We start from the raw sequence: 27,603 nt of genomic DNA on the forward strand, positions 1-27,603 counted from the left end.
CCCAGCCGGCCGGGTCGAAGGGACCCAAGGATGGCACCCCCTCAGCAGACCCGACACAGCCCCCAGTGTGGAGGACCCCCCCCCCCCCCCCCCCGAGGAAACACTGGAGTTAAAAGCTGAAGACTAAGAGCATAAAATAGGACTATAAAGATAAAAACGTAAGAAAAGTTTCAAATATTAGTTAAAAGCCTGATTAAAAAGGTGTGTCTTATCATCTTATCATGCTAAGTTAGCTACAATATTAGCCTAAGAAAATCAAAATGATCAAAGTTACAGCTCCCATGTCTGTGATTGACTGATGGACTCTTGGTAGAGCTTTATTTTAAAACGTGTAGTGAAGCCTGCTTCTTTATTTTGAGTATACATGGGGAGGTCAGAGCCAAGTACATTTTGGATAATAGTACAAACTATAGAGGCTCTAATATGAGCCCAAAATCTCACAAGAAGCACCAAGTCCTTATTTTCCTCTGTCGGTGTAATGATCAGGTGTCCCTTTATGTCCCATTATATATGCAGTATATCTCAACAATGTAATAAGCCAAGTGAGTAATTGAGTTTTATTACCATTCCTGCTTGTTTCAGGTGTTTGATGGTGCTGTCATCGTCTTGTCCCTGGCCCCCATGGTGGCCTCCACAGTGGCCAACGGGCCCAGCAGCCCTTGGGATGCCATCAGCCTCATCATCACCCTGCGCATCTGGAGGGTGAAGCGGATCATCGATGGTGAGTAGTAATTGTAGGGAACTTGTTGTATGCAAGCACCCGGTTTCTCTATCAGGCATCAGCTGGCCTGGAATGAGATGAGTGACCTGCTTCTGTCCATGATTATACAAATTATTTACTATTCACGGCAATATAGCTATTGATCATTCCCCAGAGTAATTTGCTGTCACTCGTCTGCTCCAGCTTGTATTGATTGTAAGGTCCGGATAAGCAGATTCGCAGAGGCCGTAATGAATATAGTGGTTGTTCTCCTCTATGCTAATGTGGTCTGGTTCGATATCTGTGCTGAGGTCACCCTCACCAGCTGCAAACAGACCACACAGCAACTCTGTTTGCACTGTTGCTCATCTGATCTGGACATTTTTTATGATGCCATGGATTTTCTGAAGATTGAATGAAATCATCTACTCAAAGTAGGTTTGTTTCCATAGCTCAACCTTCCCCTGCTGGCCATTAAAATGAATGCAGGCAGTTCCACATTGGGGTTCTATTTTCATACCTTGCTAAAACATATCATCTCATGACCCCACTACTTTACCTTATTTGCTAAATAAGTGGAAAGTGTTTGTGTATTCAGCCGCAGCTCCTCCACCTGCTACCTTTGATACGTGTGAGTGATTGAGCGTCCTTGTTAGGCTGCAGGGAGCGACCTACACATTTACTGCAAAGATTGACTCTCTCTCCCAATTAGCTTGATGTATAAAGTAGTAGTTGTTGCGTATCGGCCTTAATGCGTGTAGACATGCTGCAACTGTTGACTGCACAAGTGGGGAATGGGCCACTCTATACACACACACGTCACTTTACATCGCTTATGTTGTTATCCCATGACCCCTATCACTTAGGTACACCCACCTAAGACTGGTTCGCCATTCAGCGACAGCGCAGTTATAGACAAACAATCAATAATACTCACATTTTAGAGTCTCCAATTGTGTTTTTGGACTGTACTGTATAGATAAACCTTTCAGACTGACTGTAAAAGATGCTTTCTGTAATCAACAATGTGTGTTTATAACTTCTTCAGTGCTGTATACAGTATGTTAAGTCCAGTACAAGGAGTGTTGGAAAACTGTGTGATGTGGAAAAAAACCCCACAGTAATAATAATATTTTGACAAAAATATATTTTTATTTTATTGATAAATATTCAGAGGCTGCACGACGGTCGAACGGTTAGCGCGCAGGCCTCACAGCTAGGAGACCCAAGTTCGATTCCACCCTTGGCCATCTCTGAGTGGAGTTTGCATGTTCTCCCCGTGCATGCGTGGGTTTTCGCCAGGTACTCCGGTTTCCTCCCACATTCCAAAAACATGCTAGGTTAATTGCCGACTCCAAATTGTCCCATAGGTATCAATGTGAGTGTGAATGGTTGTACCCCGCCTCTTGCCCGAAGACAGCTGGGATAGGCTCCAGCACCGCCGCGACCCTCGTGAGGACAAGCAGTAGAAAATGAATGAATGAATGAATATTGTATAAAATCATATTGTAATAATTTCATTGACCAGCCTAGAAATCTGCTGCCATCTAGTGGTATCATAGTAATACTGCATTTTTTTTTCCAAAGTGAAGGCATAAGTATGCATACTGTGCAGCGACACTCTTAAAGGGCCCTCTTTCCACGTTTCCACGTTAAACTCCTATACCGTTTATCAACTCGGATAAAATTGGGTTCGCTGATAGCAGCACAACACCAGAAGTCCTTTTAAGCACTGTGTGACCAACCATAGTGGAGTGGGCATGCCTAGAGGTGGGCCTGGGTGTAATAAATCAAAACATACCATTTTCGTTGGAATCACGAAATCCAAAGAAATACAGCTGGAATAGGTGCAGATTCTGGAAGATCAAAGGGCCGAAAAATGAGCATAATACGTCTCCTTTAAACTAATAGTGATAACTTTATTTTTGCACAAAACCCTAAGCCTTCTATGACTGTTTGTTTACTACTGTATTTGACACTACTTCATGTTATACTGACACAGTTATACTTATTTTTGTCTGTTTGTTTGTTCCCCCTCCATGTTAGCCTATGTGCTCCAAGTAAAAGTGGAGATGGAGCTGGAGATCCAACAGTGTGAGAAGACCAAGGCTATGAGAGAAGAGCAGCTGGAGCGTCTCACTCAGATTTGCCAGGAACAGGCTGTGAGTACATTTGTTGTTGTATTTATTTCAACCTACCAGACACCCAACAAGTGGAGACTATCATGAAAGACGTCTGTGTGTGAGCTGTGCATTTTATTTTTTTCTCTAATGAAAACCATGTACTGTATATGCAAATTGTAATAATAATAATAACAGTGCATCCAATTTTTCTTGCTACACAACGGTGAACATTAGTAAATATAATTAATACATCAAATTTAAATAATTTATGTTGACAATAGCGATACAAATTAACAGAAATTGTATTTAAAAACCGACTTCATTTTATACTAACAAACAAACAAACAATATTAAAAGGTTTTCATTAAAAACATGTCTACAAAAATGTGGCAATTCGTTGTTGTGACCAGGAGGGGGCAGCCACGCCTCAGGAAAAGATTTACTCACGTTTAGCTGCCAACATTCCAAGTACATAAAGTATTTCAGAATACAAATGACACATTAGTGCAAATGTTGTTGTATAATAGTGTAATTTTTATTATTATATTTGTTTATTGTTATGGATAATGAGTCAGTGTTTACTGGAGCTACATTTGTTTACAACAGAGGGCGTCACTTTCCCAGTTTTCATAAATTACATTCTCATTATTTCATTCCACTCTCCTTTTTTGTTTTTCAAAATCACCCTTCTGCCTCATTTGCACCCTCACCATGGCTCCTTGTTTTTCTTTATGATTTCATGTCCAGTTTGAGATCAGGCAGCTCAGGGCCCACTTGGCCCAGCAGGACCTGGACTTGGCAGCGGAACGGGAAGCAGCCATGCAGATCCACCGTGTGTGGGCCAAGCAGGGCAGGAGCTTTCAGGTGGTGGAGGGCTTGACTCCTGGGGAGTCTGATGATGAGGGCACTCAAAGGAACCCTAGGGAGCTGCACAACACTGCAGGTAGGATAAGATGCATTTAAATATGTATTTATATCATGGTACATATTGGAGGCATTGTATTGTATTGTAGTGTATAACATGCAGCACAGTGAATATGGACTTATTCGATTCTCAGTTTCCTATATAGCTATGAACCTGCTCCCATAAATTCATATAAAATGCAATTGTGGTCACACTTACTCGCCATGCATGGCAAGTGTTATGCGCCTGTGTGTGTAAGAATAGAGCATGTGCAAACACAGCTCCAATGAGGAAGGATAACATTGCTCAAAAATGGTTGTTGTACATCAAAATAACAAATGATTTATAAATTTAACACCATGAATTATTTACAGTAGAAGTTAATTTAGGTAAGTTCTGACTTACACTAAAATTGAACTTATATCACAGTCTCATACCACCTGTAAAAAAAAGTGCAAAATATTAGTTCTGATTGTGTTTGGATTGAGAAAAGTAATTATCCATAAAAAATAGAAAAAATGTAGAAAAAATTTCACTTCAGTTATTTGTTGTTAAAAAATGTTTTGCATTTTTGCACTACTTTTTACCGGAGAGTATATTTCTGATTTTTTAGTAGCTGTGATGAACATTTAAATGAGCCAAACTTTCCTGTAAATCGTACATGTAAATGCTCATTTAAATATATATCACGCCAGGTGGAGCTTTTGCTTGAAAAAGCAACGTGACAAACCAGCAGAGAGGTGCGTCATCATGTATGTACATAATTATGTGGAACAAAAAGTCCCTAATGGTGCAACATCAGGCCAAGTGGATGCCACTGCAAAGTAGGGTTAACATGCAGCAGTATAGCCCTGGAGCGTCTTGGAGGCTTTGGGCTCTTAGTCCCTCCATTCTCACACGACAAGCCATCTGACCGCAGGCATGCTGGGATCAATACAGGGGGCAAAAAAGCTTTTAGGATGTGCTGAATGGTGGAGAAAAACAAGCATGTTTTCTGACACTGTGTCAGTCTCAGCTCCGGAAGAACCACGTGGTGGAGGCCGTGCATCACGGCTGTTTCAAATCCAGAGTGCTCTGTGAATTGGGTCTTGTTAGGAGGGGAGTGGGCTCCTGTCAACATCTGTTCTCATTCACCTACAAACCACAATAGGGCTCCACGGGGGCCACAATATTACCCCAAGGGCATCGTGGCAAATCTGGCTCTCAGATACAAAGTGGCCATTTTTTTTTTTTTACACCCAAACATGGTCAATGGGATGAGCACTTATAGGCCACCACGTTCATAACAGGTCAAATCGACTCCAATCAAGTCAAGATTTTTTTTTCAGATTCCTCTCTCTCACCTGCAATGATGACATAGTGCTCCAAAAACATCAGATGTCCCAGGAGATGACGGCTTTATGCCACCTTGGAAGTACTAAACCATGTCACATTCTACCATCCACCGTCTCTCAGGGACGCTGGCTGCTCCTAGAAGCAGGTCACGGAGTAAACATCGTACGACTGCAGCAACAGGAACATTTTCAATTATTTTAGCTTGTTTTAACAATTCAACACTGCTTTTGTGGCAGACTAAAAAAGCAAATCACAACATAAATTGACAGAAACTAAATAAGAGTATGGATTCTAATAAATGTAATGTTGTTTTGTTGACAATGCATTTTCTTTGAATAACACCTAAATTTTAATATCAAAATGTAGATACAGCAGGAACCGGGTATCTAATTTGTACTGATCCAAATAGATATTATTCCTATATGCTTTAGCTTTTAGTAAAGGGTATCTGTATGGCCTTTAATGTTTATCTTATTAAGGTACTACATTATTAAGTACCTGATTAAAGTAGCCCTTTATAGTGCTTCAATTATAATTTGGGTGTTTATGTACCTAAACCACAAAAACGAAGTGTTAAATAAAATGGAGAGATTGAACCCACGTTACATAAAACAACTATTTTAAAAAACTTGAATAATGATTCCATATGAGAAAGTGGAAAGGAAAACATACAGTCATTTATTAACTAGTATATTGCACAACACAGCAGCAACATTTTAAAGCGCATTCAGAGGTAAATGACATTAGTCTTAAAAACCTTGAAATAATGTTTCATACAGTCCCATAAGATACCCATAATATCCTTAAAAAAACAAACATTTCAATTTACTATACACTAATCTCCAGATTCAAGGGAATTATTGGTCCAGTGGTACAGTCCTCCAACCTGCAGTATAATGGAGATCTGCACTAAAAGGAGCACAGCATGTCACCTCTCCTTTTACACACACAAGTGACAGCTTGATAACTGGGCTGTCTCACAAAAAGGGCCGAGAGCCTTTTTATGTATGCTGGACAGCCAATTCTTACCCCCCACGCCACCCCCCTTCCTCCATCACTCATGTGTTATTAATTGTGGAGCGATTGTCTTCGTCTTGTTTTAGTGAGTGCAATGCTCCCTCTCCAGGGGTGGCCCAGGGATTAATATTTTAGAATGAAAAATAAATGAGATTACCCATCAGAGTCTGCAGCGTGTCCCGGGGGACGGGGGCTAGCACTCAGGCTACTCGTGCTTCGCACTCAGCCAGCAGACAGTGAGCTCAAGACCAATCAAGCGAGCACAGGATCACCACGCATATAGTTCCCCCACAAAGAGCCCTCATCTGTGCCCACTGTCCCCTAAGCCCACTCATTGCTAAACCCAGCCTAACTGGGTGCTGTCTATTACCTGGTGCACTATGGCTAATGTAGCGCCAAACAGAGCGTGAGCCTTTCAAGCACCTGTGGCCTGGGGCACAAGTCATTTCTGTCAATATTTCCTTGTAAACATTGCAGATTGTTTCCATTTGTAGTATTTACACTGAAATGGATCAAAGTGGCCACAAGGGTGTGAAATCCAATTAAAGTCAATTCTGTGCTGAGCATGAGTTCCTATTTAATTACTGTGTGCCGCACTCATTGAAATATAACACAGCACAATTATTGTTAAACAAGTCTATAGTTGTGTTTTTCTTACTTACTTTCTTACTTTTCAAATATATTATTACTTATATAATTACATATTTTTATTCTGTATAATGTTAATAGCCAAGCCGTGCCTAAACTTGTCTATTTCCCAATCAGATCCAGTTGTATGCGATGATATGAACAACTACATCAGCCAGTACTACAGTGAAGCAAGCAGTGGTGAGTGGCTCAATATCTTCTTAAATGCTTAGAAAAAGGTACATTGAATTAGAAAATATTATAATAAAGGCAGCAGCAGGACAAGTTTTAATATGTAGTACACCCAAAAAACTAATTTATTAAATATTTATCCAATAAAATAATTTTTATAATAATAACAACGATATATTATATAATATATATATATAATTTTATAATAATTTATAATAATTTTCAAAATAATATTTTTTAAATAATTATTACAACAGAATAATAAATTAAATAATAATAATAATAAATAAAGAAGATTAATAAGAATAATAAAAATATCTAATTCCATTCTATGGTATTTATGGTTGACATGTTTACATACAGAAATTACAAAAAATGTCTAGTAGACAATGCCCATAATTGGTCAGTGCATTTCCTGTATATATAAATTACCATAAAGATTCAAAAAGCAGCACAAACTAAAAATGAGAACACCAAAAATGTGAGCATAAGTTGTGTATGTGAATTTTTAGAAGCACTGTCATAATCATAAGAGTCTGGGACCTTTATTGAAGGCTTTGTGAGTCCAGGACCATAGACCTAGGGCTAATGAAGATCAAAACAAATATAATTTTCACTTGTTGCTAGGCAGAATTTATGGGCCACCGTTAATTGTATCCCCAAAACCCAATAAAACATTGCTGAGGGGTGATTTTTCTTCTCCAAAAGATGCCAGGGCAACTGGTCTAGCTAACCGGGTCATCACCACAGCCGCCATTGACGTCCACCTCCCCACCAATCCCATCCAGTCCAACTCCACGCTCGCGATGGAGCGCCTGGGAAGCGGCGTTAGCGACCCCTCCACCAGCATGTCGCAGTCCACTGGAAGCCTGACCGCCCGTCCCCACACCCTGAGAAGCCATGCCATGCGCTCCTCTAAGATGGACCCCGGCAGCAGCACAACCCAGGACTTGAACCTGACCTACACCTCCCACCGCTGCTGTCCCTCTTCCTTCTCGAGTCAGGGACAGAACATGGTGGTGCAAGACTTCCTCTCATTTTCTGAGGACTCCTGCCTTGCTCAGAAGGGCCTGACAGTGGACCCAGTCAACCTTAAGCTCCCTAGTCCTACTGGTTCCAAAAAGGCCAGTCCCGAACTGGACCACAGAATAAACATGTTCAACCGCAGGAACCAAGAGGAGAGGCGGGGCCGAGGCGGGCGAGGGTGCGTTCTGCTGCAAACAAAGCCTCTCATTCACCTGCAGGGCGGCGCCGCAGAGCCCTCGCTGGAGGAGAAGTACTGTCTCTTGGGTCCGGCCGACACACCTCTAGGGCATTTGTCTGACACATAACAGATTTGCAAAACAGAGTATTTTCTTCTTGTACTGCCAACATCTACAGGACAACCTTGTGAGAACAAGCTAAAGCTTTTCAGTGAGTGCCACAAACGTTCGTCTTCGGTGGATGACTCGCCAGTTGGACCTACTCCCGTAATCTACGACCTCCGGTCCTCCATGATGGACATGGAGGTGACGGCATATAGCACAACAAATACAAAAAAAAACACCATCAAACTGGACAGGAGGGATGGGCATGATTATTGATGAAATGATTACATGGTTAGATTATGTTATGTAGTTAAAATTGGGTGCACCGCTTGGCTGCAACCAGCAGGGGTGCTGTTGATTCATTATTAGCAATGACTTTGCTGTCTAAAGAAATCAATCAGCATTATTCCACTAAATGGCATGAAAAGAGGAGTTCAGAACTTCACAGAGAGAATCTCCAATTCCATTACATATAAATTCTGATTAATTTTGCTTACAGTCAGTCCAGGAAATGTAATCAAATGCCCATCCCTAGCGGATTTGAATGGGTTTTTGAACGCATTCTTCATCAGGAATCCTCATATAAAAGGCACTGAACTTTATATGACTCAAAACCAGCAAAGGGGCCGTTCAAGCCTTCAATGAGCATCGCCAAGCATTATTCCAAACAAAGATGCTGTTCCTTAAACTTTTCCAATTTCAAACTGTTACTTTTAATTGCATTTTTATGATCTTTTCATATACTTAACATTACACACCATGTTCCTTATTTTCTTAAAAGTGACACAGGGTACATGACTGGATTAATACAGATACATTTACAACTCCTACTGGCTTGATTTGGGAACCACTACCGTTTATCCGATAGACTTTTTGTTGTTCTAATTGAATTAAAAGTTATTTGGCTGTTTTGGAATTTTGCAAATGATTGGATTGGAAAGAAGCAAATGGTAAGTTAGTTTTTTTTATAAGGGTGAATTCTTTACTAAAACTGGAGTGTTTGTAGCATGATCCTTTAAAATGATGAGCAAATTCTTTGCACTTTACTGTTTACAGCCACTTTTTTAAACTTGATATACGCGGGGTGTGTATGTGTGTGTGTGTGTGTGTGTGTTGGTGGGTGGGTGGGTGGGTGGGGAGGGAGGGTAATTGTTAGTGAAGATGTTGTCATTTGATGAAAAATATTAACAATAAAAAGTTAGTATTTCCTTACCTCTCTCTATTTAATGATGCATTCCCCTCACGGAGCATCCGGATATGTGGTCCCCCAAATGTACTCACATGTAATCACAAAATATACAACATCTTATCATGGTCCCGCAAGTACAAACTTCAATAGATGCCTTGTACCTTCCGTAGTCCTGGAAATAAATTCCACCGGATCTTATTTCAAACCTTCATGGGTAGCCGGGGATCAATAAGTAGTACCTCGGTTTTTGGTATTAATCTGTTCCAAAGGGTCTGTCGGAAACCAGATTGTATGAAGAACGATAAAACGAAAGTAAGATATGCCTTTATTCGTCCCTCAGTGGGGAAATTTGTAGTTTGTCCAAAGTAATTACTGTATGTGCTACGGCAGGGTTACGAACCACTGTCACCCGTGTAGAGCAACAGCAACACACTTTGAATGTAAAAAGAGAAGACAATCTTATCTCTGCCGCTTTGACCAGTGAGGCCGACATGTAAACAAACGACATCGTTAATAATACGTTAATAATTCCAAAGCTAATCAAGATGTTACTGAATGTTTACATACAAAATATGGATTTTTTTAAAATCTCTATGAGGCTGCACGCCTCACAGCTAGGAGACCCGAGTTCAATTCCACCCTCGGCCATCTCTGTGTGGAGTTTGCATGTTCTCCCCGTGCATGTGTGGGTTTTCTCCGGGTACTCCGGTTTCCTCCCACATTCCAAAAAAACATGCTAGGTTAATTGGCGACTTCAGGTAGGTATGAATGTGAGTGTGAATGGTTGTTTGTCTATATGTGCCCTGTGATTGGCTGGCGACCGGTCCAGGGTGTACCCCGCCTCTCGCCCGAAGACTGCTGGGATAGGCTCCAGCACCCCTCGCAGAAAAATGAAAATGAATGAATGAATGAATGAAATCTCTATGACCGAAACGTACGAACACTGAACAATTTCTTCCTTAGGAAATCATGTAAATTCATTGAATTGCCCAATAATATTAACAAATTTGACATTTGACAGTTAATTTTTATAGTGGCAAAATTCAAATCATAGCAAAATTGGGGCATTCGAACACAGTAGCTAACGTTCTTAAATGTGAAATTGTTGACAAACATATATGAATCTGATCCTGATGATGTAATAGAGGGGAAACAAAGTTGGGGGAAAATGACTCATGGTTCCGTGTTCCATTTGGCACGTTTTGCGAGAGACATGTTACACAGTTGGACTCAAGCAACACAGCACAACAAAACCGACTCACCAACGTGTGGGATTCTTTGTTTGGTCACTTCAATCGGTGAAATGATTTGTTGTTAACAGACTAGTTTGTCTAGTTTGTCCACCATAACCGAGGCCTATATTTGCCAATAACCAGGGTTCATGACAACAAAGTGACCCTTATAGGCCTACTATTTTTCCGCTTTATCTCTCATGCTCATTGTGATTATGACACTCACGGCTCATCACTTCATTAACACTGGCTTCCTATTTGCATTTTGAAGAAATCTAAATAATTGAGAGGTTTTTAAGATCATAGGACCTGTCAAAACAAGCGCTAATTGGCTGTCATCATGACCGTGTTGCAAAAAGCTCCTAATTAGCCCCTGGTATCATTAATTCACACGATAAACCCGCTGTACCACTTTGTTGCATGTCAAGTGTTTACATGTATCCATATAGGCTTTTAATTGTTAATCAAAAATATATTACTGCTGCAATTCTGCTACCGAATTCATAGACTTCAGTAAAAGGGTATGAAGTGGAACCGTTTGAATGCACACATTTTAGTCATTAAACAATAATGTGTGTTTAATTATTTTTCATTCTGCTACACAAGCTGTACGCTGACTACTCTAAAGTATAAACAAAAATATTGGATAATAACTGCTTACAGGGGTCCTATTTAGTTCTTTATGTTTCTTACTTCATGTTATTAATTGAACAAAAGTTAACAAGAATTTTTATAATAACATAAAATTCATGTTCATCACCATGGAGAGTTTCCCACTTTGATATAAATCCTTAAATGAGCGGTCACATCAATATAGTCGTTGACTTAATCAACAATGCCACCTGCATGTAACAGAGCAATTAAATAAGTCATGATGTGCCTGGTTCTCGACACACACACACAAACACTTGTGTGTCAATTGTAAACCTTCCCAGATATCTTCATAATGGTGTCTACATTCATACCATTAAAACTTCATTTTATGTCCCCATACTAGTGTTGTGAACTGCCCTGGGGGCGGGAGGAGGCGGGGAGGACTTTCACAATTAGTGCAGACCCACTCCACTCATGGATTTTGACTCTTGAATATGCTTCACTGCTTTCTATTTTGTTGCAATTTGCTGCAATTTGTTGCAATTTTGCATAGTACAGATAACTAAATACGTAGATATTAGTTTCATTTCTGTCCCCCAGTGGGGGCATCACAGAAAATAATTGAAAACCACGGCCCTACAACAGGAGGTCCCTCCTCCCCTTTTGGCCCGATACATTAATTAATAAGCACACACACGTGCAAACACTTGTACGTTAATGGTAAACCTTCCCAAGCTATATTCATATGATACAGGTTATATCCTCACTTTGTAGCTTTTTGCATCACACATTAATAAACACCCACATACACATGTACCACATGTTACTCGAGGCCTCCATGTTGCAGCACCCTCCTCTTCCATCCTGTCTCCTGTGGACCCCGTCCGTGCAAGCTCAAGCAGTTCCAGTCAAAGAGAAGTGAACTTTGTCCTGTGATGTCATCCCGACCAAGTGGTTCAGTCAAAGGTGGGGGGCCTTAATAATTTACATGAACCCAATTTGTCGATACGTATCAGAGGTGAACGTGAGAGTTAAGTGTTGATATTTGACAGGCTGAGACCCCGAGCATATCTCCACGAGATGCTAAATGGCTTTCGGGATGTCTCCGATGAGTCGAGAGCGCCCCTCGCTGTCACCCTGACGGTAAGCTAAGTGAACAAACAGTGACCATTAGGCACTTAATTATTGACATGTTTTAATAATGGCACACAGGGAGACACTTTAACTACATTAACATTACATGATCATTGTTTTCGTTCTCATTAATGGGGAGGGATGGGGTCGCAGCTTGTCACTTCCTGGAGATAAAACTTCATTGCTCACTTTGCTGAACAGCAAAACTCCTGATAAAAACACTTGAAAGTGTTCTTATTTCAGCTTCATAACCTAAAAGATAATATTGGAGTAAATAATGTTGTTGTTTTTTTAAGATTAAGATTAAGATTAAGATATGCCTTTATTCGTCGCTCAGTGGGGAAATTTGCATTGCACAGCAGCAAGAGTACAGAGTCAGTTAAGCAGTACAAAATACACAATATAGAAAAATAAACAATATAAACAACCCAAGTATTAACAAAATCAACAGTTTTTCCCAGAGTTAGTATATACAATACAGTATGTAGATAATATGAAACAAGATGAGATGACCAGTCTATACACTGAGATCTTGTTAGAGAGTTAATACGAGGCATTTTTTTTTCATTTTCAGTGGTAGAAAATTCATTCATTTTCTACCGCTTTTCCTCACAAGGGTCGCGGGGGTGCTGGAGCCTATCCCAGCTGTCTTCAGGCGAGAGGCAGGAAATTATCAAATTTATATCACAAAGTTGTATTCTTCCCAGTTATACAATGGTTACTATATTGTTACTAATACTACGTACACTAACTCTTTTAGTGGTTACTATATAGTCATTTTTGAAATGAAAATACATTTTTATAAACCTGAACATCCGATACCAACAACGTATTTAAGCGTCTTTTATGTTTTCTTGTGCAAGATGCAAAAAGAGGTGATGATGTTACTCCCCACTAATGCATTACTCTTTTCACACCAAAATAAAAGGCCACTAGGTGGCAGGGGTGCGTTTGGTAAGAGCTCGGCAGAGATCATTCAATGGGAGAATCACACACGACCGCAAGGAGGCCGTGGGAGAGCTTGGCGGAGAGTCACGTGCAGATTTAGCAATTTTAACCCATGTGCGCACACATAGTTTAGTTCCAAATGTGGGAAGATTGTAAACATATTTTTGTGTTGTTCAGATAGGTTTTTAATTGTTGAGATGTTTGAGCTGTTATGATTGAGAGTTATACAAAAAGCTGTTTTTGTCCTGTTTTTTTTTTTAGTTGGGAGCTGATATTTCCCTAAAACTTCCCTATGTTCTACTGCTGATTACTAAAGGATGTAAAAAGGTAAAACAAACTTTTTTTTCTGATGAAAGATGGTAGTTTCATGTTTGTTTTGGTAAGTTCCATGTTTATATAGCTATAGATATAGCTACACGATATTCTGTATGCCTTCAATGATCAGTCAAAATAGTCTAAAGTGGGATTTGTTTATGTATGGGGGCTACGGTATAAAATTCTGCATAAATAAGGTAATTAAAAAGGTAACCATAAAGACTAGAAACAGCTCTCTACACCAGTTCTACACAACCGTGATGCAATTCCGCAACGTCTGCTTTTGCAAAGTTTCCAAAAGAGCCCTCCTGTCTTTTTAACGTGAATGAAAATATTTCTTCCCAACATTAAAATCATGTGACTTCATTTTCGGAGAGAGCGTGGTGGAGATTGAGGGTGCGCCACTAAACAGCTGGGTGGACCTCATTGAGAACAAACAGAGTGACGGATTGAGAACACGTCTCACACAGGGCGCTGTGCTCCGAAGCTGGAGAAAAATACAAATAAATTATACATCGCTCTTTAAAAAGCTTCTCAGGTTCTCCTTTTTCAGACATACGTCTTAAGTGCACGGGGCTCCCAACAAGTTTGAAGACATCCACTCAGGAGACTGTTGTCATGGCTACAGCACTAGCTTTTACATAAAGCCTTTTTTTTTTTGGTCCCTTTCATGCTCTGAGATACTTGTTATGGCTCTCAGGGCAAAAAGTGGGTCAGTGTTAGAAAAATAGAAGAGATGAAAACACTGAGTGACCACATTGAATCACATCAGTCCCCTTTGAGGATATCATATATCAATTATTTAACTAGTTTGTTCAAATCAAACATGATAATATTAATTTGATCATTACAGAGCGATGACAGAAAAAAATTATGGCAAATTAGAAAAAAATTGCATTCTCAAATGGGACAAACGGTCCAATTTTCCTCCAAAAAACGACTGAAATTAAGTAATAATAATAAAAAAAATGAATGTGTCATTGGATAAACATGGAGTTCTCCTAAGGGACTGTGTGTGCTCCCATAGAGCTGAATAAAAATGATCTCGGCGACATTAATTCAGCGATCCAAACGTGTAACCGTGTAGTTCCGCTTGGCTAGCTACATGATGGCTAAATTAGCAAACATTTCAAGTAAAAAGCACATCAACTCTTTGGGGAAATTGTCATTCAACATGTTTTTTTTTTTTCTCTCCCGCTCATCTGAGGTGATCTACATATTCATATTCAATAAACACGCTAACTGACATGAATTTACAATGGCAATGTTTGGATGAGATGTAGTGGAAATCCAATAAACAGCACACCAACACAGTCATCTACTTAAAGCAACAGTAAGGAATAATTGGGGGTGCTTTTTTTCTGCACTATGGTTCCCCCTACAGGTCTTAAGTATAATCTACTTGTAAGGTCACTGTCTGAAAACGGTGTTTTGCTTTTCATTTGGCTTTTTTTGTCAACAAAGCAGGCAAATGTGATGATAACCATAGAAGAGGAAGTGGAACTTGGTTCGGCAACAAAGTTGCTACACATGCTCAGTACAGTTTCTTTAAGTTTACAATAAATACATTGAATATAGGCTAAATTGACAATAAACAATATATACTGTATCATATACTAATAAAAATAAGTTTACTTTTATTTAGTCTAAATGTGAAGAGACTTCAATATATTTGCCCTTCACATGATTTGATATTGAGAACACCATTTGTTACTTGAAAGTTTGGCTAAATTGAAATTGCCTTTAACAAGCATCACTATACACTTAAATGCTACATCTCTGTCACTTCTTTTCAATAGGTGAGTAATTTTACTTTATTTTGGTGTTATTATGCATTGTTTTTACACTTTTATGACACTTTTAAAAAAGGCGATACACACAGTCAGCGTCCTTCAACAAGCTTTCCTCTAGGCCGCTGACACTTGTCGTCAAATGGCGAGTATTTTGATTTTATTTTAGTTTTATTATGGTGTTGTTTCAGTAACTTATTTTTACACTTGTATGTCAGTCAGCAAGATTCAAAATGGAAATGCACGAAGTCAAGCGCCTTCGACAAGCATTCCCAATCAACTTAAATGCTACACCTGCATAATTTCTCATCAACGGGTGGGTTGTTATATGATATAGTATTTTTATTATACATGGGTTAACTTCTTTTTACACTTGTGTGACAGTTGAGAATTTGAAACAAGCCTCCTTCCCTACTAAACTACTACTATGTAATTTTACATTTGGGCTGGCTTCACCTTAGTTGGACTAGTGCTGAGGCACAATCAGTGTCCCGGGCCAGGCTCGGGGTGTCTGCCAGGATGCTGCTGTGTGTGTGTGTATGTGTGTGTGTGTCGAGGGGGCGCCTGCAACATTTCCATGTGGTCTCTTGGGAATCACACAGCAATTGCGCTCAGCTAAATGCACTCACATATGAATATTTTAGTACAATTTAATGTTGCAGCTACAGCCCCACTGGAGCAGAGCATCAATTTGTGAACACAGTTCTCTTGGAGTTAAAAGCCAGGCCAGATAATACACTATGAAAGCCACTGTCAATCTAAAGGGACACACACACACACACACAAAGAAAGAAAAGCACTTCACTTTGCCTGCAGAATTCTAACTGCTTTTCCAAGATTTTGTGGCAGCGGGTGACTGTTATTTAAAAAAAAAGGGGCGATTTTCCAAGCTTGGCCAGTTCTACTCGGGATCCCTGGCTGCTTGCCATTTGGTCTCACACACACACACACACACACACACACACACACACACACACACAGCTGGTGGAGGGAGCAGGTCCGTCAGCACCAGCATCAGCAGCAGCAGTGGTGCACCTGCTGTCCTGTTAATAAAACACCCCAAAGTGATGCTGAAACGTCTTCTTTCACACAGCCAAGCTCCCCTCAAGTGTGAGAACACGAGTGTTGTACAAAAAGACACACAATGTGACACCAACTAAACACACCACCAGAGAGACCGCCGCCGCGCTTGTTGTGGTTCTATTGTTATGAGGCTAGCTTTAACTTAAATTAGATGTGTGTCTGAAAATCCCATATTCATGTGTTTATTGACTCAACTGCAGAGAGTGCCAGGCGCCTATAACTCGGAAATGCATTCATATTCAACAGTAGTATATTTTTTCACCCAATAATAATATAACACAATATTATATAGTTTATAACACAATAAAAATATATGTGTTACAAAGACTATCAAATACAACTCTCATGCAAAAATATAGTTATAGTTATAATATAGTTATATATATATATATATATATATTGAAAGACATCAAGTCATATGTAGTATTCTCTACAGTTGATGAGACCTTACCTTCCCTTACACTGCATGTAGTCCGCCATGGATGCAGAGTCTAACATGACATAGTGCACAAAAAGTTCTCCTCCCATTCCGTGTGGAAGTGGTAAGTTTTTGACTTCTCACTATGCCCTTCTTCCCCACTCCATTTTAAAGTGTTTCTTTAAGTTTACAATAAATACATTGAAGAGGCTAACTAGTTAGCTCGGTAGCTTGCTATAGTTAAAGCGGCAGGCCGTCTGTTTGTTGCGTCCCTACAGATATTCCGTAGCCTGCTCATTAGGGTTGTGCAATGTGGTGTAAACAAAGAATAATAGGAGTCTCAAGGTGACTATAGGGGTGTTATTTCATGTCTACGAGGCTCTAATAAAGGTCATAAACAGATATTGAATCAAACTCGGTGGAAATGCAATAATCACAGTTGGGCCTGTAAAGGTAAATTACACACGACAACTGTCGGGAGTGTCCTTGAGCATACAAAAATATGTTGTCTTTTCCTTATTGTTGCTTTAATGGCACAGAAATTGATTAGTTTTCTCTGTGTTAAAAGTGCTTCGCCGCTAACATCACATCATTGCAAAAAATACCAAATGCTCATGAATAATCCTAACTTATTGTATAAGGACAAATGTGTGTATGCGATGCTAAATGATGACGTTGTTTTGACTGCTGCAAAGGCAGAGATGTGCTTCTATGATCATTGAAGTGACACAGCTTCTTGTTAGCGCCGCTGATAAGCAACAAGCCAGGACCGGAGACCTCTGATGCTAAAATACAAGACAGTGCATTTGTAAACTAAAGCAGGCGACTGACAGTTACACTAATAAGGTAATAATGGCCGCCTCAGCAATGCAGCGCTGCCCTGAGGCGCCAATCAAAAATTTATCCTAATTATCATGTGAATACTGCATTAACTCTAGCACTGTTATGAATTATAAATCTGCATTGTTGTTCTCATCTCACAAAGGCCTGGCTTTGCTCAGGAGGGGGCAGAGAATAAACAACTGATAGAAACAAATAATATACTAATGTCCAGTGGTGTGAAAAAGTATTTGTCCCTTCCTGACTTCCTGTTTGTCACACTTAAATGTTTCAGATCATCAAACAAATATAAATATCAGTCATTAATAAATATTGCCCCACTGCCCAAAAGAGACTAATTGAGATCTATCAGTCTGGAAAAGGTTATAAAACCATTTCTAAAGTTTTTGGACTCCAGCAAACCACAGTGAGAGTCATTATCCACCAATCAAATGGCAAAATGACTCATCCAAGAGGTCACAAAAGACCCCACAACAAGATTCAAAGAATTGCAGGCCTCACTTGCCTCAGTTAAGGTCAGTGTTCATGACTCATTTTAGCTTTTGGTCGCATATCAGAAAACCTCATACCAACAGTAAAATATGGTGGTGGTAGTGTGATGGTCTGGGGTTGTTTTGCTGCTTCAGGACCTGGAAGACTTGATGTGATTTAAATGGAACCATGAATTCTGCTTTCTACCAAAAAAAAATCTTGAAGGACAATGTCCGACCATCTGCAGCACTTCCTCTTCCTGTTTGTGTTCCTGCATAATTATTGTGTCCGCCCCTCCCTAAAAAAAAAAATGTTGCCATCAGTCAGAAACAAACTGGCAACATTTCAGCTTGCACTATGAATGACTAATGAGTCTGACAGTACAATAGAGGCAGAGTGCCATCCTAATGTTAAACATTCAAGAGGAAATGTGTCGCTGAAAAGTTCCGTAATGTGGCCCCGACCTCACACACACACACACACACACACATGCATACAGCGATACACACACACACACACACACACACACACACATACACACACTTCCAGACGTTAGGCAGTTGCCAAAGTTTAAGTGGATGATTCCAGTCTTACATTTATATTTGATGAGGTTAATGGGCCCCATCAAAACCTGATTAGACATTCTTTTGGGAGGTGGTCATGTGACTGGCATGGCGGTCCAATCCGACATGAACGGGCCACAACCAGCTGGTAATTATAAAAAAGATCAACTGGGTTGAGGAAACTTGTATATTAATTATAGTAATGCTATTTAATATGCTGTATTTCGTATGTAGCTGTAGATTTGTAGTTGTTTGTTCAAAACTATTTTCCCATCACGGAAATAGATATGATCTGTTCCAGAGTCAAACCGTGACCATCACAAACCTTTTCATTGACTGTACTGTAATGGTAATGTTCTTAGTAGCATTTCAACCTTTTCATTCATTCATTCATTCATTCATTCATTCTCCATCGCTTATCCTCACGAGGGTCACGGGGGTGCTGGAGCCTATCCCAGCTGTCTTTGGGGGAGAACCAGGGTAAACCCTGGATCGGTCGCCAGCCAATCACAGGGCACATATAGACAAACAACCATTCACACTCACATTCATATCTATGGACAATTTGGAGTCACCAATTAACCTAGCATGTTTTTGGAATGTGGGAGGAAACCGGAGTACCCGGAGAAAACCCACGCATGCACGGGGAGAACATGCAAACTCCACACAGAGATTGAAGTCGGGTCTTCTAGCTGTGAGGCCTGTGCGCTAACCACTTGACCGCTGTGCAGCCCTTTTCAATCATACACGAGCCAAAGAGAATTCAACCACTGTACAATAAAACTAAAATAAAGTAAAATTTTAGCCTATCCCAGCTGTCTTTGGGGGAGAGGCGGGGTACACTCTGGACTGGTCGCCAGCCAATCACAGGGCACATATAGACAAACAACCATTCACACTCACATTCATACCTATGGATAATTTGAGTCACAAATTAACCTTTATTTATTTTACTTTACTTGGAGTGTTCGGTAAACTTCAGGCTTTTTTGTCATGTAATATGTTGGAAAAGAAAAGGTTCCTGCAATGAGCTCACACGCAATGGCTGTGACACCGCAGTTAAATCTTCAGCAGAAGACAAAAGAAAGAAAAAGAAACAGTCGTCTTGGGTTGATCCCAGCGAGATTCAAATGTGTTGCAGTCCCGCTAATGCATGCTAACTGAATTGAAGCACCATTAGAAATGTGAGACCACAGAAGGCATTGCATCACCCGGCTAACAAAGTTGAAGATGTGCAGTTCAATCTGCATGAAACTGATGTGATCTAAAATGAAAGTAGAACTTCTTTGGGATAATGCATTGGGAACAGACGCTGCTAGGGAATTAATTTTGTCATCTTTTGTTGGATTAAGACAGATGTTAGCTTTGTATGTGTAATTGACCAGATGATTAGGTACACCTGCTAAATCAAATAATGCTCATGTTTGGTGTATCATTTGATTATCAGTTACTGTACAATTAAAATGCACATTAATATACTAAAAATAAATCAATGTATCAGACAAATGCACCCCTGCAATAATTCCTCATTAATTAATAATAATATCGCATCAGTTAACTATAATGATTATTTTAAAACAGACTACAATAAAGGCTGTCTTGTCGATGTGATTGTGCCAGCTGTAGTTTCCATGTTTGTCCACTAGATGTCCTTCTTGGGCAGATGAGCAGTCCGGGAGGTGTTGGCCGTTTAAAATAATAACTTCCTTACCAAACACTTGAAAATATATAATTTAATATTTATATTAAAAACAATGGAAAATTTCAGCATGTGTAGCTTCATTCTAATTTTTTTATGTTGATCGCAATATGTATATTATACATATTTATATGTGGATGACACGGTCAGATAGGTTTGATTTTATTGTGGTTGTTCTGCATCTTTCTGTGACTATGCTTTTATATAATATATGAAAATATATAGGTTAATTAAATCATATAAAATAATGTAAAAAATATAGAAATTATTATTATAGTGCCAATATTTGATGTAACAATGTCTATTTTTAAAAAAATTAGAATATTCTCAGTGTTTAGTGTAAAGTAGCTGCTATTGGAGGGCCCTGCTCGGACGTGGTGACGTCACAGCTGCGGCGTGTGGGACCCTGCAACCTCCTCTCCTCCTCCTCCTCCTTCTTCTTCTTCCTCCAGTCCGGGGAGATACAAGTTATGAAGGAGGCAGTCTCGACAAGGGCCAGTCATCTTTTTCTGCACCTCCAACGAGCCCCTTCATCCTTCCTGTATGGTGGATATTATTTTCAGCTCTTCTTTCTTGGGTGATATGGGGGATCATTCCAAAAGTAAGTAGTTGGGTCAGTTGGGGTCAGACAGAATTGTTTTTTTTATAATAATAATAATCATTGATCGTAGACTATTTGTTGTAGTTATGGAACAAAATGTATGTTTTTGCGGGTAGTTTTGTTTCCATTCGGAGGCTGCCGATACTATTATCATGTGTTGCATTCGCTTAACTCGGAGAATTGAGCTACAAGAGCCCAGAATATGTGACAAGGTGATGTTTTGTTGCAGAGAAGCCAGGATTCGCCATGTGTGTGGGATGTGGAAGTCAGATCCATGACCAGTACATACTGAGAGTCTCCCCGGACCTGGAGTGGCATGCTGCCTGCCTCAAGTGTGCAGAGTGCAGCCAGTACCTGGACGAGACCTGCACTTGTTTTGTCCGGGACGGGAAGACCTACTGCAAGAGAGATTACGTCAGGTAAAGCAAAAAAAAAAAAAAAAAAAGCTTTAAAAATGTTTATTTCAGCAAAAATGCATTCAGAAAAAATATTCCCCGCATCAATTCCCGCAGGCTTTTTGGGATCAAATGTGCAAAATGCAACCTGGGCTTCAGCAGCAGCGACCTGGTGATGAGGGCCCGGGACAACGTCTACCACATCGAGTGTTTCCGCTGCTCCGTGTGCAGCAGGCAGCTCCTACCCGGAGATGAGTTCGCTCTGCGGGAAGACGAGCTCCTGTGCCGGGCCGACCACAGTCTGCTGCTGGATAGAGGATCCGCCGGAAGCCCCATCAGCCCCGGACACAACATGCACTCCAACAGAACCCTGCACCTGGCAGGTCCGTGCTTTCTGTTATCAATATCCGTATCAACATTGTTATTTTTATTAAAAATAATAATTGATATCAGGGGCCTTTTTCTTATAGTAACATAACAGAGAAACTAAAACTATATGTGCAATGTGTTTATTATGTATGTATTTTATTATAGATGGATATTATAAAATACTGCACCGCAACAGAAAATTAAAAAAATATTTTATCAAATAAATAAAAAGGTTAAAATAAAAAAAAAGTTTGCACTCAATGTGATTATAATACAAACCTTCTCAAGCAATCACGTTTGTTTTAATGATGATTCGAAAAAAATACTGAGACGTTAAGGAAATCGGGATTACTACATTTTCTGTTTTGTAACTAAATATATTTTTTTTAAATTCATGTTTTTTTTTTATTTTAATTATATCATTAATATCATAAATATGTCAATATATATATAATGTCCACATAATGATTCCAATTGAGAACAAAAATGGCAGCCCACGTTTTGGGAATAAAAAAAGCTATATTTACCTGGATGTTTAGGTGTTTAAGTGAAGGCTATTTCAGTCATAATTGATCTCATTAAGTCAAACCTGTTCTGCTGTCACTAAGCTGTTATCTTGTGTGTGCTGTCAGCTTCAGTTGTTTCAGATCATTCACACACACACACACACACACACACACACACACACACACACACACAAAAAATGCTAAGCATTCCAAGTTGTAGTAGCCTTAAAATGCAATGAAAACGTGCCACAAAAGCAGATAAAATATAATAAAATATTATTTAAATATACTGAATGAACATGCAGGCCCGACTTTAAATTGTTTTAAAATATAATAAAAATAGTCTAGTGATATTTTTTGCATTGCATGGATTAAAACTCTTCCTTATTCCCGTCAGACCCGGTGACGGTCCGGCAGGCCCCGCATCGGAACCACGTCCACAAGCAGTCCGAGAAGACGACTCGGGTTCGGACGGTGCTGAACGAGAAGCAGCTGCACACGCTGCGGACGTGCTACAACGCCAACCCCAGGCCCGACGCGCTCATGAAGGAGCAGCTGGTGGAGATGACCGGCCTCAGTCCGCGGGTCATCCGGGTGTGGTTCCAGAACAAGCGGTGCAAGGACAAGAAGAAGTCGCTGCTCATCAAGCAGCTCCAGCAGCAGCAGCACAGTGATAAGACTGTAAGCATCTTCGTAAGTCGCAACGCTTCCATTACTCTATATTTATATAAGCATTGCTTGTGTTGTTGTTGTTATTATTATTATTATTATTATTATTATTATTATTATTATTATTATTATTATTATTATTATTATTATTATTATTATTATTATTATTATTATTATTATTATTATTATACTGCATGACTCCTTGTATCATGTTTGCACTACAGTCTTTATGTTTTTTTTACAGTTATTCAATACAAAAAAATAATTTACAAACATAATAATATGCACTCAATTCATGTTTTGAGGAGGACAAAATATTATAGGATTACTCTCACTGGATTGTGCATGTATACCTAATGAAATGTCCAGTCAAGGGTGTCCATATTTTTTCCCCCAAAAGGGGACTTATGCTGAAAAATCATTTTTATTTAGTAAAAAGGCACAAAAATAAGTTACGCTTTTAAAGAGACAGTTTTGTGTCTCTTATATTAATCTACCTGCATTGTTTACTTATCTTATTTTTTTTGGGGGGGGGCAATTACTAATGTATTGTCTACACTCTGACAGTTCTGTGTATTTAATATATAGTATCTGTACAGTCGTTCTATTTTTTTCTTAATTTTGCTTTTTTTTGGTTTAATTTAATTTCTGCCATGTGCCATGTGCTGCATTTTGAACACCCTTTAATCCCTAAAAGCAACTGATTTCTACCAATTTTCTACTCCTGTTAGAACCTGCAAGGCCTGACGGGAACACCTTTAGTCGCCGGAAGTCCCATCCGACATGAGAGCACAGTGCAGGGGAACCCGGTGGAGGTCCAGACCTACCAACCTCCATGGAAGGCCCTCAGTGAGTTTGCCCTGCAGAGTGACCTGGACCAGCCGGCCTTCCAACAACTGGTGGGTGTGTCTCTTTATCTATTTCTCTATCTACTCTATGTACATCTATATGGACGTTTAAAAACTCTTGGGACACCTGGGACTTTATGCGGCATTTGTGAGGTCAAAAGTCACCGATGCTGCACCTGACCTTTGTTCCCGGTTCAACCCAAGTGTGTTTTAATGCTGTTCTTTCACACTAAGCATGCATGGATCTCACTTTGTGTATTGTCCAGCAGAAAAGGACCCCCCTTCCCACAAAATTGGCCCCATATAATTGTGCAAAATGTGTGAAATGTATGCAAGGTTTACATTAATACTTGTGTCCATATAGTGCATGCTGCTTGTTTGTATAATGTTGCCTTTAGATGTAGTTTAAATATGTTTAGGTCATAATAAGATGGTACTTTGTTGATTTATAAAAAAAGAAAAGTACCATATTATGTATTAATGAAATATTTTCCTTATCTTTCCATATATTTGTTTTATTTTATACACTCTTAAAAATAACCCAGCATTTTTAAGAGTGTATACAATCTTTACTCCTTTCTATACCTTTCTAATATATACCTTTTTATACTATAATATTATAGTAAAAGGTATACCTTTTTATACTATAAGTATTATACTTTATACTATCAGTATCAGTAAGGCTAATAATATTACATATATGTATACTATGTATAAAGTACAATTTTATTTATTTGATGGTCTTTTACATTTTGTTTGTTTATTATCATTTATTTGACCATATTGGTAAATAAAATAAATAAATATATAAAAAAATATAAGAAAGTATACATCACATAAAAAGCATAAATAAAAGTATATTATTTTTATTTAATTGTATTTATCATATTCTACATTTGGCTGCCCATTTACTAAGTATCATGCATCCAATAATAATCAATTTATTGTCTTAATACAGGTGTCGTTCTCTGAGTCGGGCTCTCTGGGCAACTCATCCGGAAGTGACGTCACATCCCTATCCTCTCAGTTACCGGACACCCCCAACAGTATGGTACCGAGTCCTGTGGAGACGTGAAACGAACTCCTCTGATCTGACCCATGACCCCCCCCCCTGCAAATACAACTGCAGCATGCCCCCCCCCCACTCCATCATTGCATGTGACCAGCGCATCACATCAACCAGAACATGGAAAGGATTTTTTTTTGGAATGATCGTGGAGAAGACAACGGATGGATGTTGCATGAAGAAAGAAGATGTACAGAAGATCACCCCCCCCTCAACCGACCCCCCCTTCCCTCCAAAATGGATATACAACTTTAATATTCCATCATGAGACTTAACAGGGAACAGTTTGGGAACACTACACGGACTTCCTTCACATTTCATTGTGATTTTTTTTGTGTGTGTGTCTTGTTTCTTCAACGTGATCTTTTTTTTTAAACGTAAAAAAAACCTCTTTGTCTTAAAAGCCGAGCATGAACAAAAAAAAAATAGAAGAAAAAATTATTCGTGTTGTAAAATACAGAACCCCCCCTTTCCCTCCACTAAATTATTGCTATATTATTTATTGTCGATTCCTAACGGGAATATTACGTGATTTAAATAATGATAATGAAAATAAAAAAGCTGAATACACAACAGTGTTTGCTCCTGAAGTGCAAGATTTATTTATTTAATGTTTAATTTAAATTCCCATGTATATAAATGTTAAAAAAATATATTTTAAAAATTCTACATGTTCATAAATCCCAGTAAATTTCCGACAACCAAAAGGTGTTGAAATGAATGCTGCTCCTCCTGTCCTATCTAGTACAATTGTGCAGCCTGGAGCTCATGTTGGACATCAACTGCCTTTTAGTTTTTGCACTTTAATGCCGCTCAGTCCAGTTCCTCCGGTCTGTGCAGACGGCGTCCAGCTTATCAGCTTCTGGCATCACCTGATACACACACCGAGGGACTGAGACCCACAACAAAAACACCAAACATCCCCCCCCACCCATTCCGACCCCCCCATTTGACAAGGAAACAGCCTGCAGCGAATGAAGCCTGGGACGTTTCTCCTTTTTTTTCTGCTTTATTTCCCTCAATTATATCACTTAAAAGCATGCATCTATTCCACCATCATGTTGACAAATTTAGACCGAAAACTGGACCTTTAATGGATTAACTAATTTGGTATATAATATATTTAAATCAACAGCCGCCATTTTAAATCTAAATGTGTATTTTTTTTGGAGAAAGATGCAAATCTCAGTGTTTTAATGATGAGATTAAAAGACAGAGTGTAGACAATACATTAGTAATTGCCCCCCCCTCAAATAAGATAAGTAAACAATGCAGGTAGATTAAGATAAGAAACAGATTAAACGTGGAATAACAATGAGGCTTAAAAAGCAAGAATGCAGCCCCTTTGTTGCAGGCATGTGTTTGGCCAGCTATGTGGGGCGGGTTGAGCATGACCGGTGAACTAGGAAGGGCGGGGGGGGGGTCGGTGTGTGCTGTGCTGGTGGTGGGAGAAGTCGGAAAATAAAAGTTGACTGGAAGCAGCCGGCAGCCGTGTTGTTTTTCTCTGCCTAAGTCAGGCCGCCCCTTACCACGGTTTGGGGCTGAACACGCTGACAGGTAACACTGGGGGCTCGTCCGGGATCAAAAAAAAAAAAACAAACAAGCAAAGAGCGAATTTTTCGCGGAAGAGCAGAGATGGCAACACGAGGCGGAAGCGCTAAGGCCGACGGCGAGGGACGTGATCGGCGCGAAGATTTCTCCAGCACGAACCCGTTCCTGGGGGATCTAATGGGGAGTGTTTGTGCAGACGTGGGCGCCGTGGGCATCGCCGAGGAAGGATGTGACGGTCCGTTCGGGAAAGGGAGAGAACTGGCCGGCGCCGCGACGCGTGTGGGTTTCGAATATGGCGCGGTCCGCCGCACTGTGCGTGCGTATGAGGCGACGCTGCTCACCCCACCACCGTCCGTTAACCCTTTCCTGACGCCAGCAAAGCAGCCGGGCACAATCACGGGTGAGCAGGAGACTCTCACCAATAGTTTTGGCCGCGGCAGGAGTGCCAGGGCGTCTACACCTGCGACACGTCCGATTGGGATGATGAATAACGCTGATGCTCGCGTTAACCCCTTCTCTCCCATGAACTGTAAATGCTATGAAGATGAACCAGTCGGTGGCGATGCCGACAAGGGTTTTTTTTCGCCAGTCTTGGCCAAAGCAGCACTTACACCCCAGCCAATTGACTACATTAAATTTGCTGGAGCGGGACGCTGCCGTTCTACCCCACACTGCCACGCCGGCCCGTCTGCCTGTGAGCAGCCCTACCATTGGGAGGCCAACCAGCCAAATATCAGGGGGACTAGAGTTGCTACCCACGTCCCGACCCACTTGTACGCCGGTAGCTGCAAGGACAGTAGCGATGACGAGCTTTATGAGCCGCGAGAGAGAATACCCACTCTGCGACCGGGCCACTTCGACGGCGCCGGATCTTGGAGGGACTTCCTGCACAAGTTTGAGAGCTGTGCCCTGGCCAACCACTGGTCCATCAACACCAAAGCGGTTCAGCTGAGATTCAGCCTGACAGGACCAGCTGGTGCTATTGTCCACAAGAATCCCCGGTCGGCCAGGTGGAGCTACAACCAGATTGTTGATGAGGTAGAAGCCGCCTATGGGCCACGATCGCAACACGCAGCTGCTGTGGGCATCGAACTGCGACGGAGGCGCAGAGGGCCCG

At 40.2% G+C, this 27,603-nt stretch overlaps 2 protein-coding genes across 6 annotated transcripts in view; both read left to right on the forward strand.

The window, feature by feature from the left end:
- Positions 1–9,312, forward strand: part of LOC131139489 (transmembrane protein 266-like) — a 39,346-nt gene extending 30,034 nt beyond the window's left edge. For all 3 annotated transcript variants that reach the window (XM_058089156.2, XM_078795778.1, XM_058089157.2), the window contains 5 exons: positions 583–721; positions 2,747–2,862; positions 3,571–3,766; positions 6,845–6,907; positions 7,607–9,312. In XM_058089156.2, coding sequence (XP_057945139.2) covers positions 583–721; positions 2,747–2,862; positions 3,571–3,766; positions 6,845–6,907; positions 7,607–8,229 — 1,137 coding nt within the window. In that variant the 3' untranslated portion in view covers positions 8,230–9,312. The remainder of the gene's footprint in view (positions 1–582; positions 722–2,746; positions 2,863–3,570; positions 3,767–6,844; positions 6,908–7,606) is intronic.
- Positions 9,313–20,915: 11,603 nt separating this feature from the next.
- isl2b (ISL LIM homeobox 2b) lies at positions 20,916–26,271 on the forward strand. Of its 3 annotated transcripts, none has more exons than XM_058089120.2 (6): positions 20,916–21,082; positions 21,312–21,501; positions 21,595–21,860; positions 22,750–23,045; positions 23,753–23,924; positions 24,828–26,271. In XM_058089120.2, the coding sequence occupies exons 1-6, from the start codon at positions 21,025–21,027 to the stop codon at positions 24,839–24,841; spliced, it is 996 nt and encodes a 331-aa protein (XP_057945103.1). In that variant the 5' UTR covers positions 20,916–21,024; the 3' UTR covers positions 24,842–26,271. The 3 variants fall into 3 exon arrangements, with proteins under 3 accessions (XP_057945103.1, XP_057945101.1, XP_057945102.1); XM_058089118.2 differs by having other exon boundaries at positions 23,753–23,920; XM_058089119.2 differs by having other exon boundaries at positions 22,750–23,033; positions 23,753–23,920.
- Positions 26,272–27,603: the final 1,332 nt, after the last annotated feature.

Source organism: Doryrhamphus excisus, linkage group LG13 (genome assembly GCF_037039965.1).
Source record: "Doryrhamphus excisus strain RoL-2023G ecotype Guam linkage group LG13, RoL_Dexc_Guam_v1.1, whole genome shotgun sequence".
NCBI classification, from domain to species: Eukaryota; Metazoa; Chordata; class Actinopteri; order Syngnathiformes; family Syngnathidae; genus Doryrhamphus; species Doryrhamphus excisus.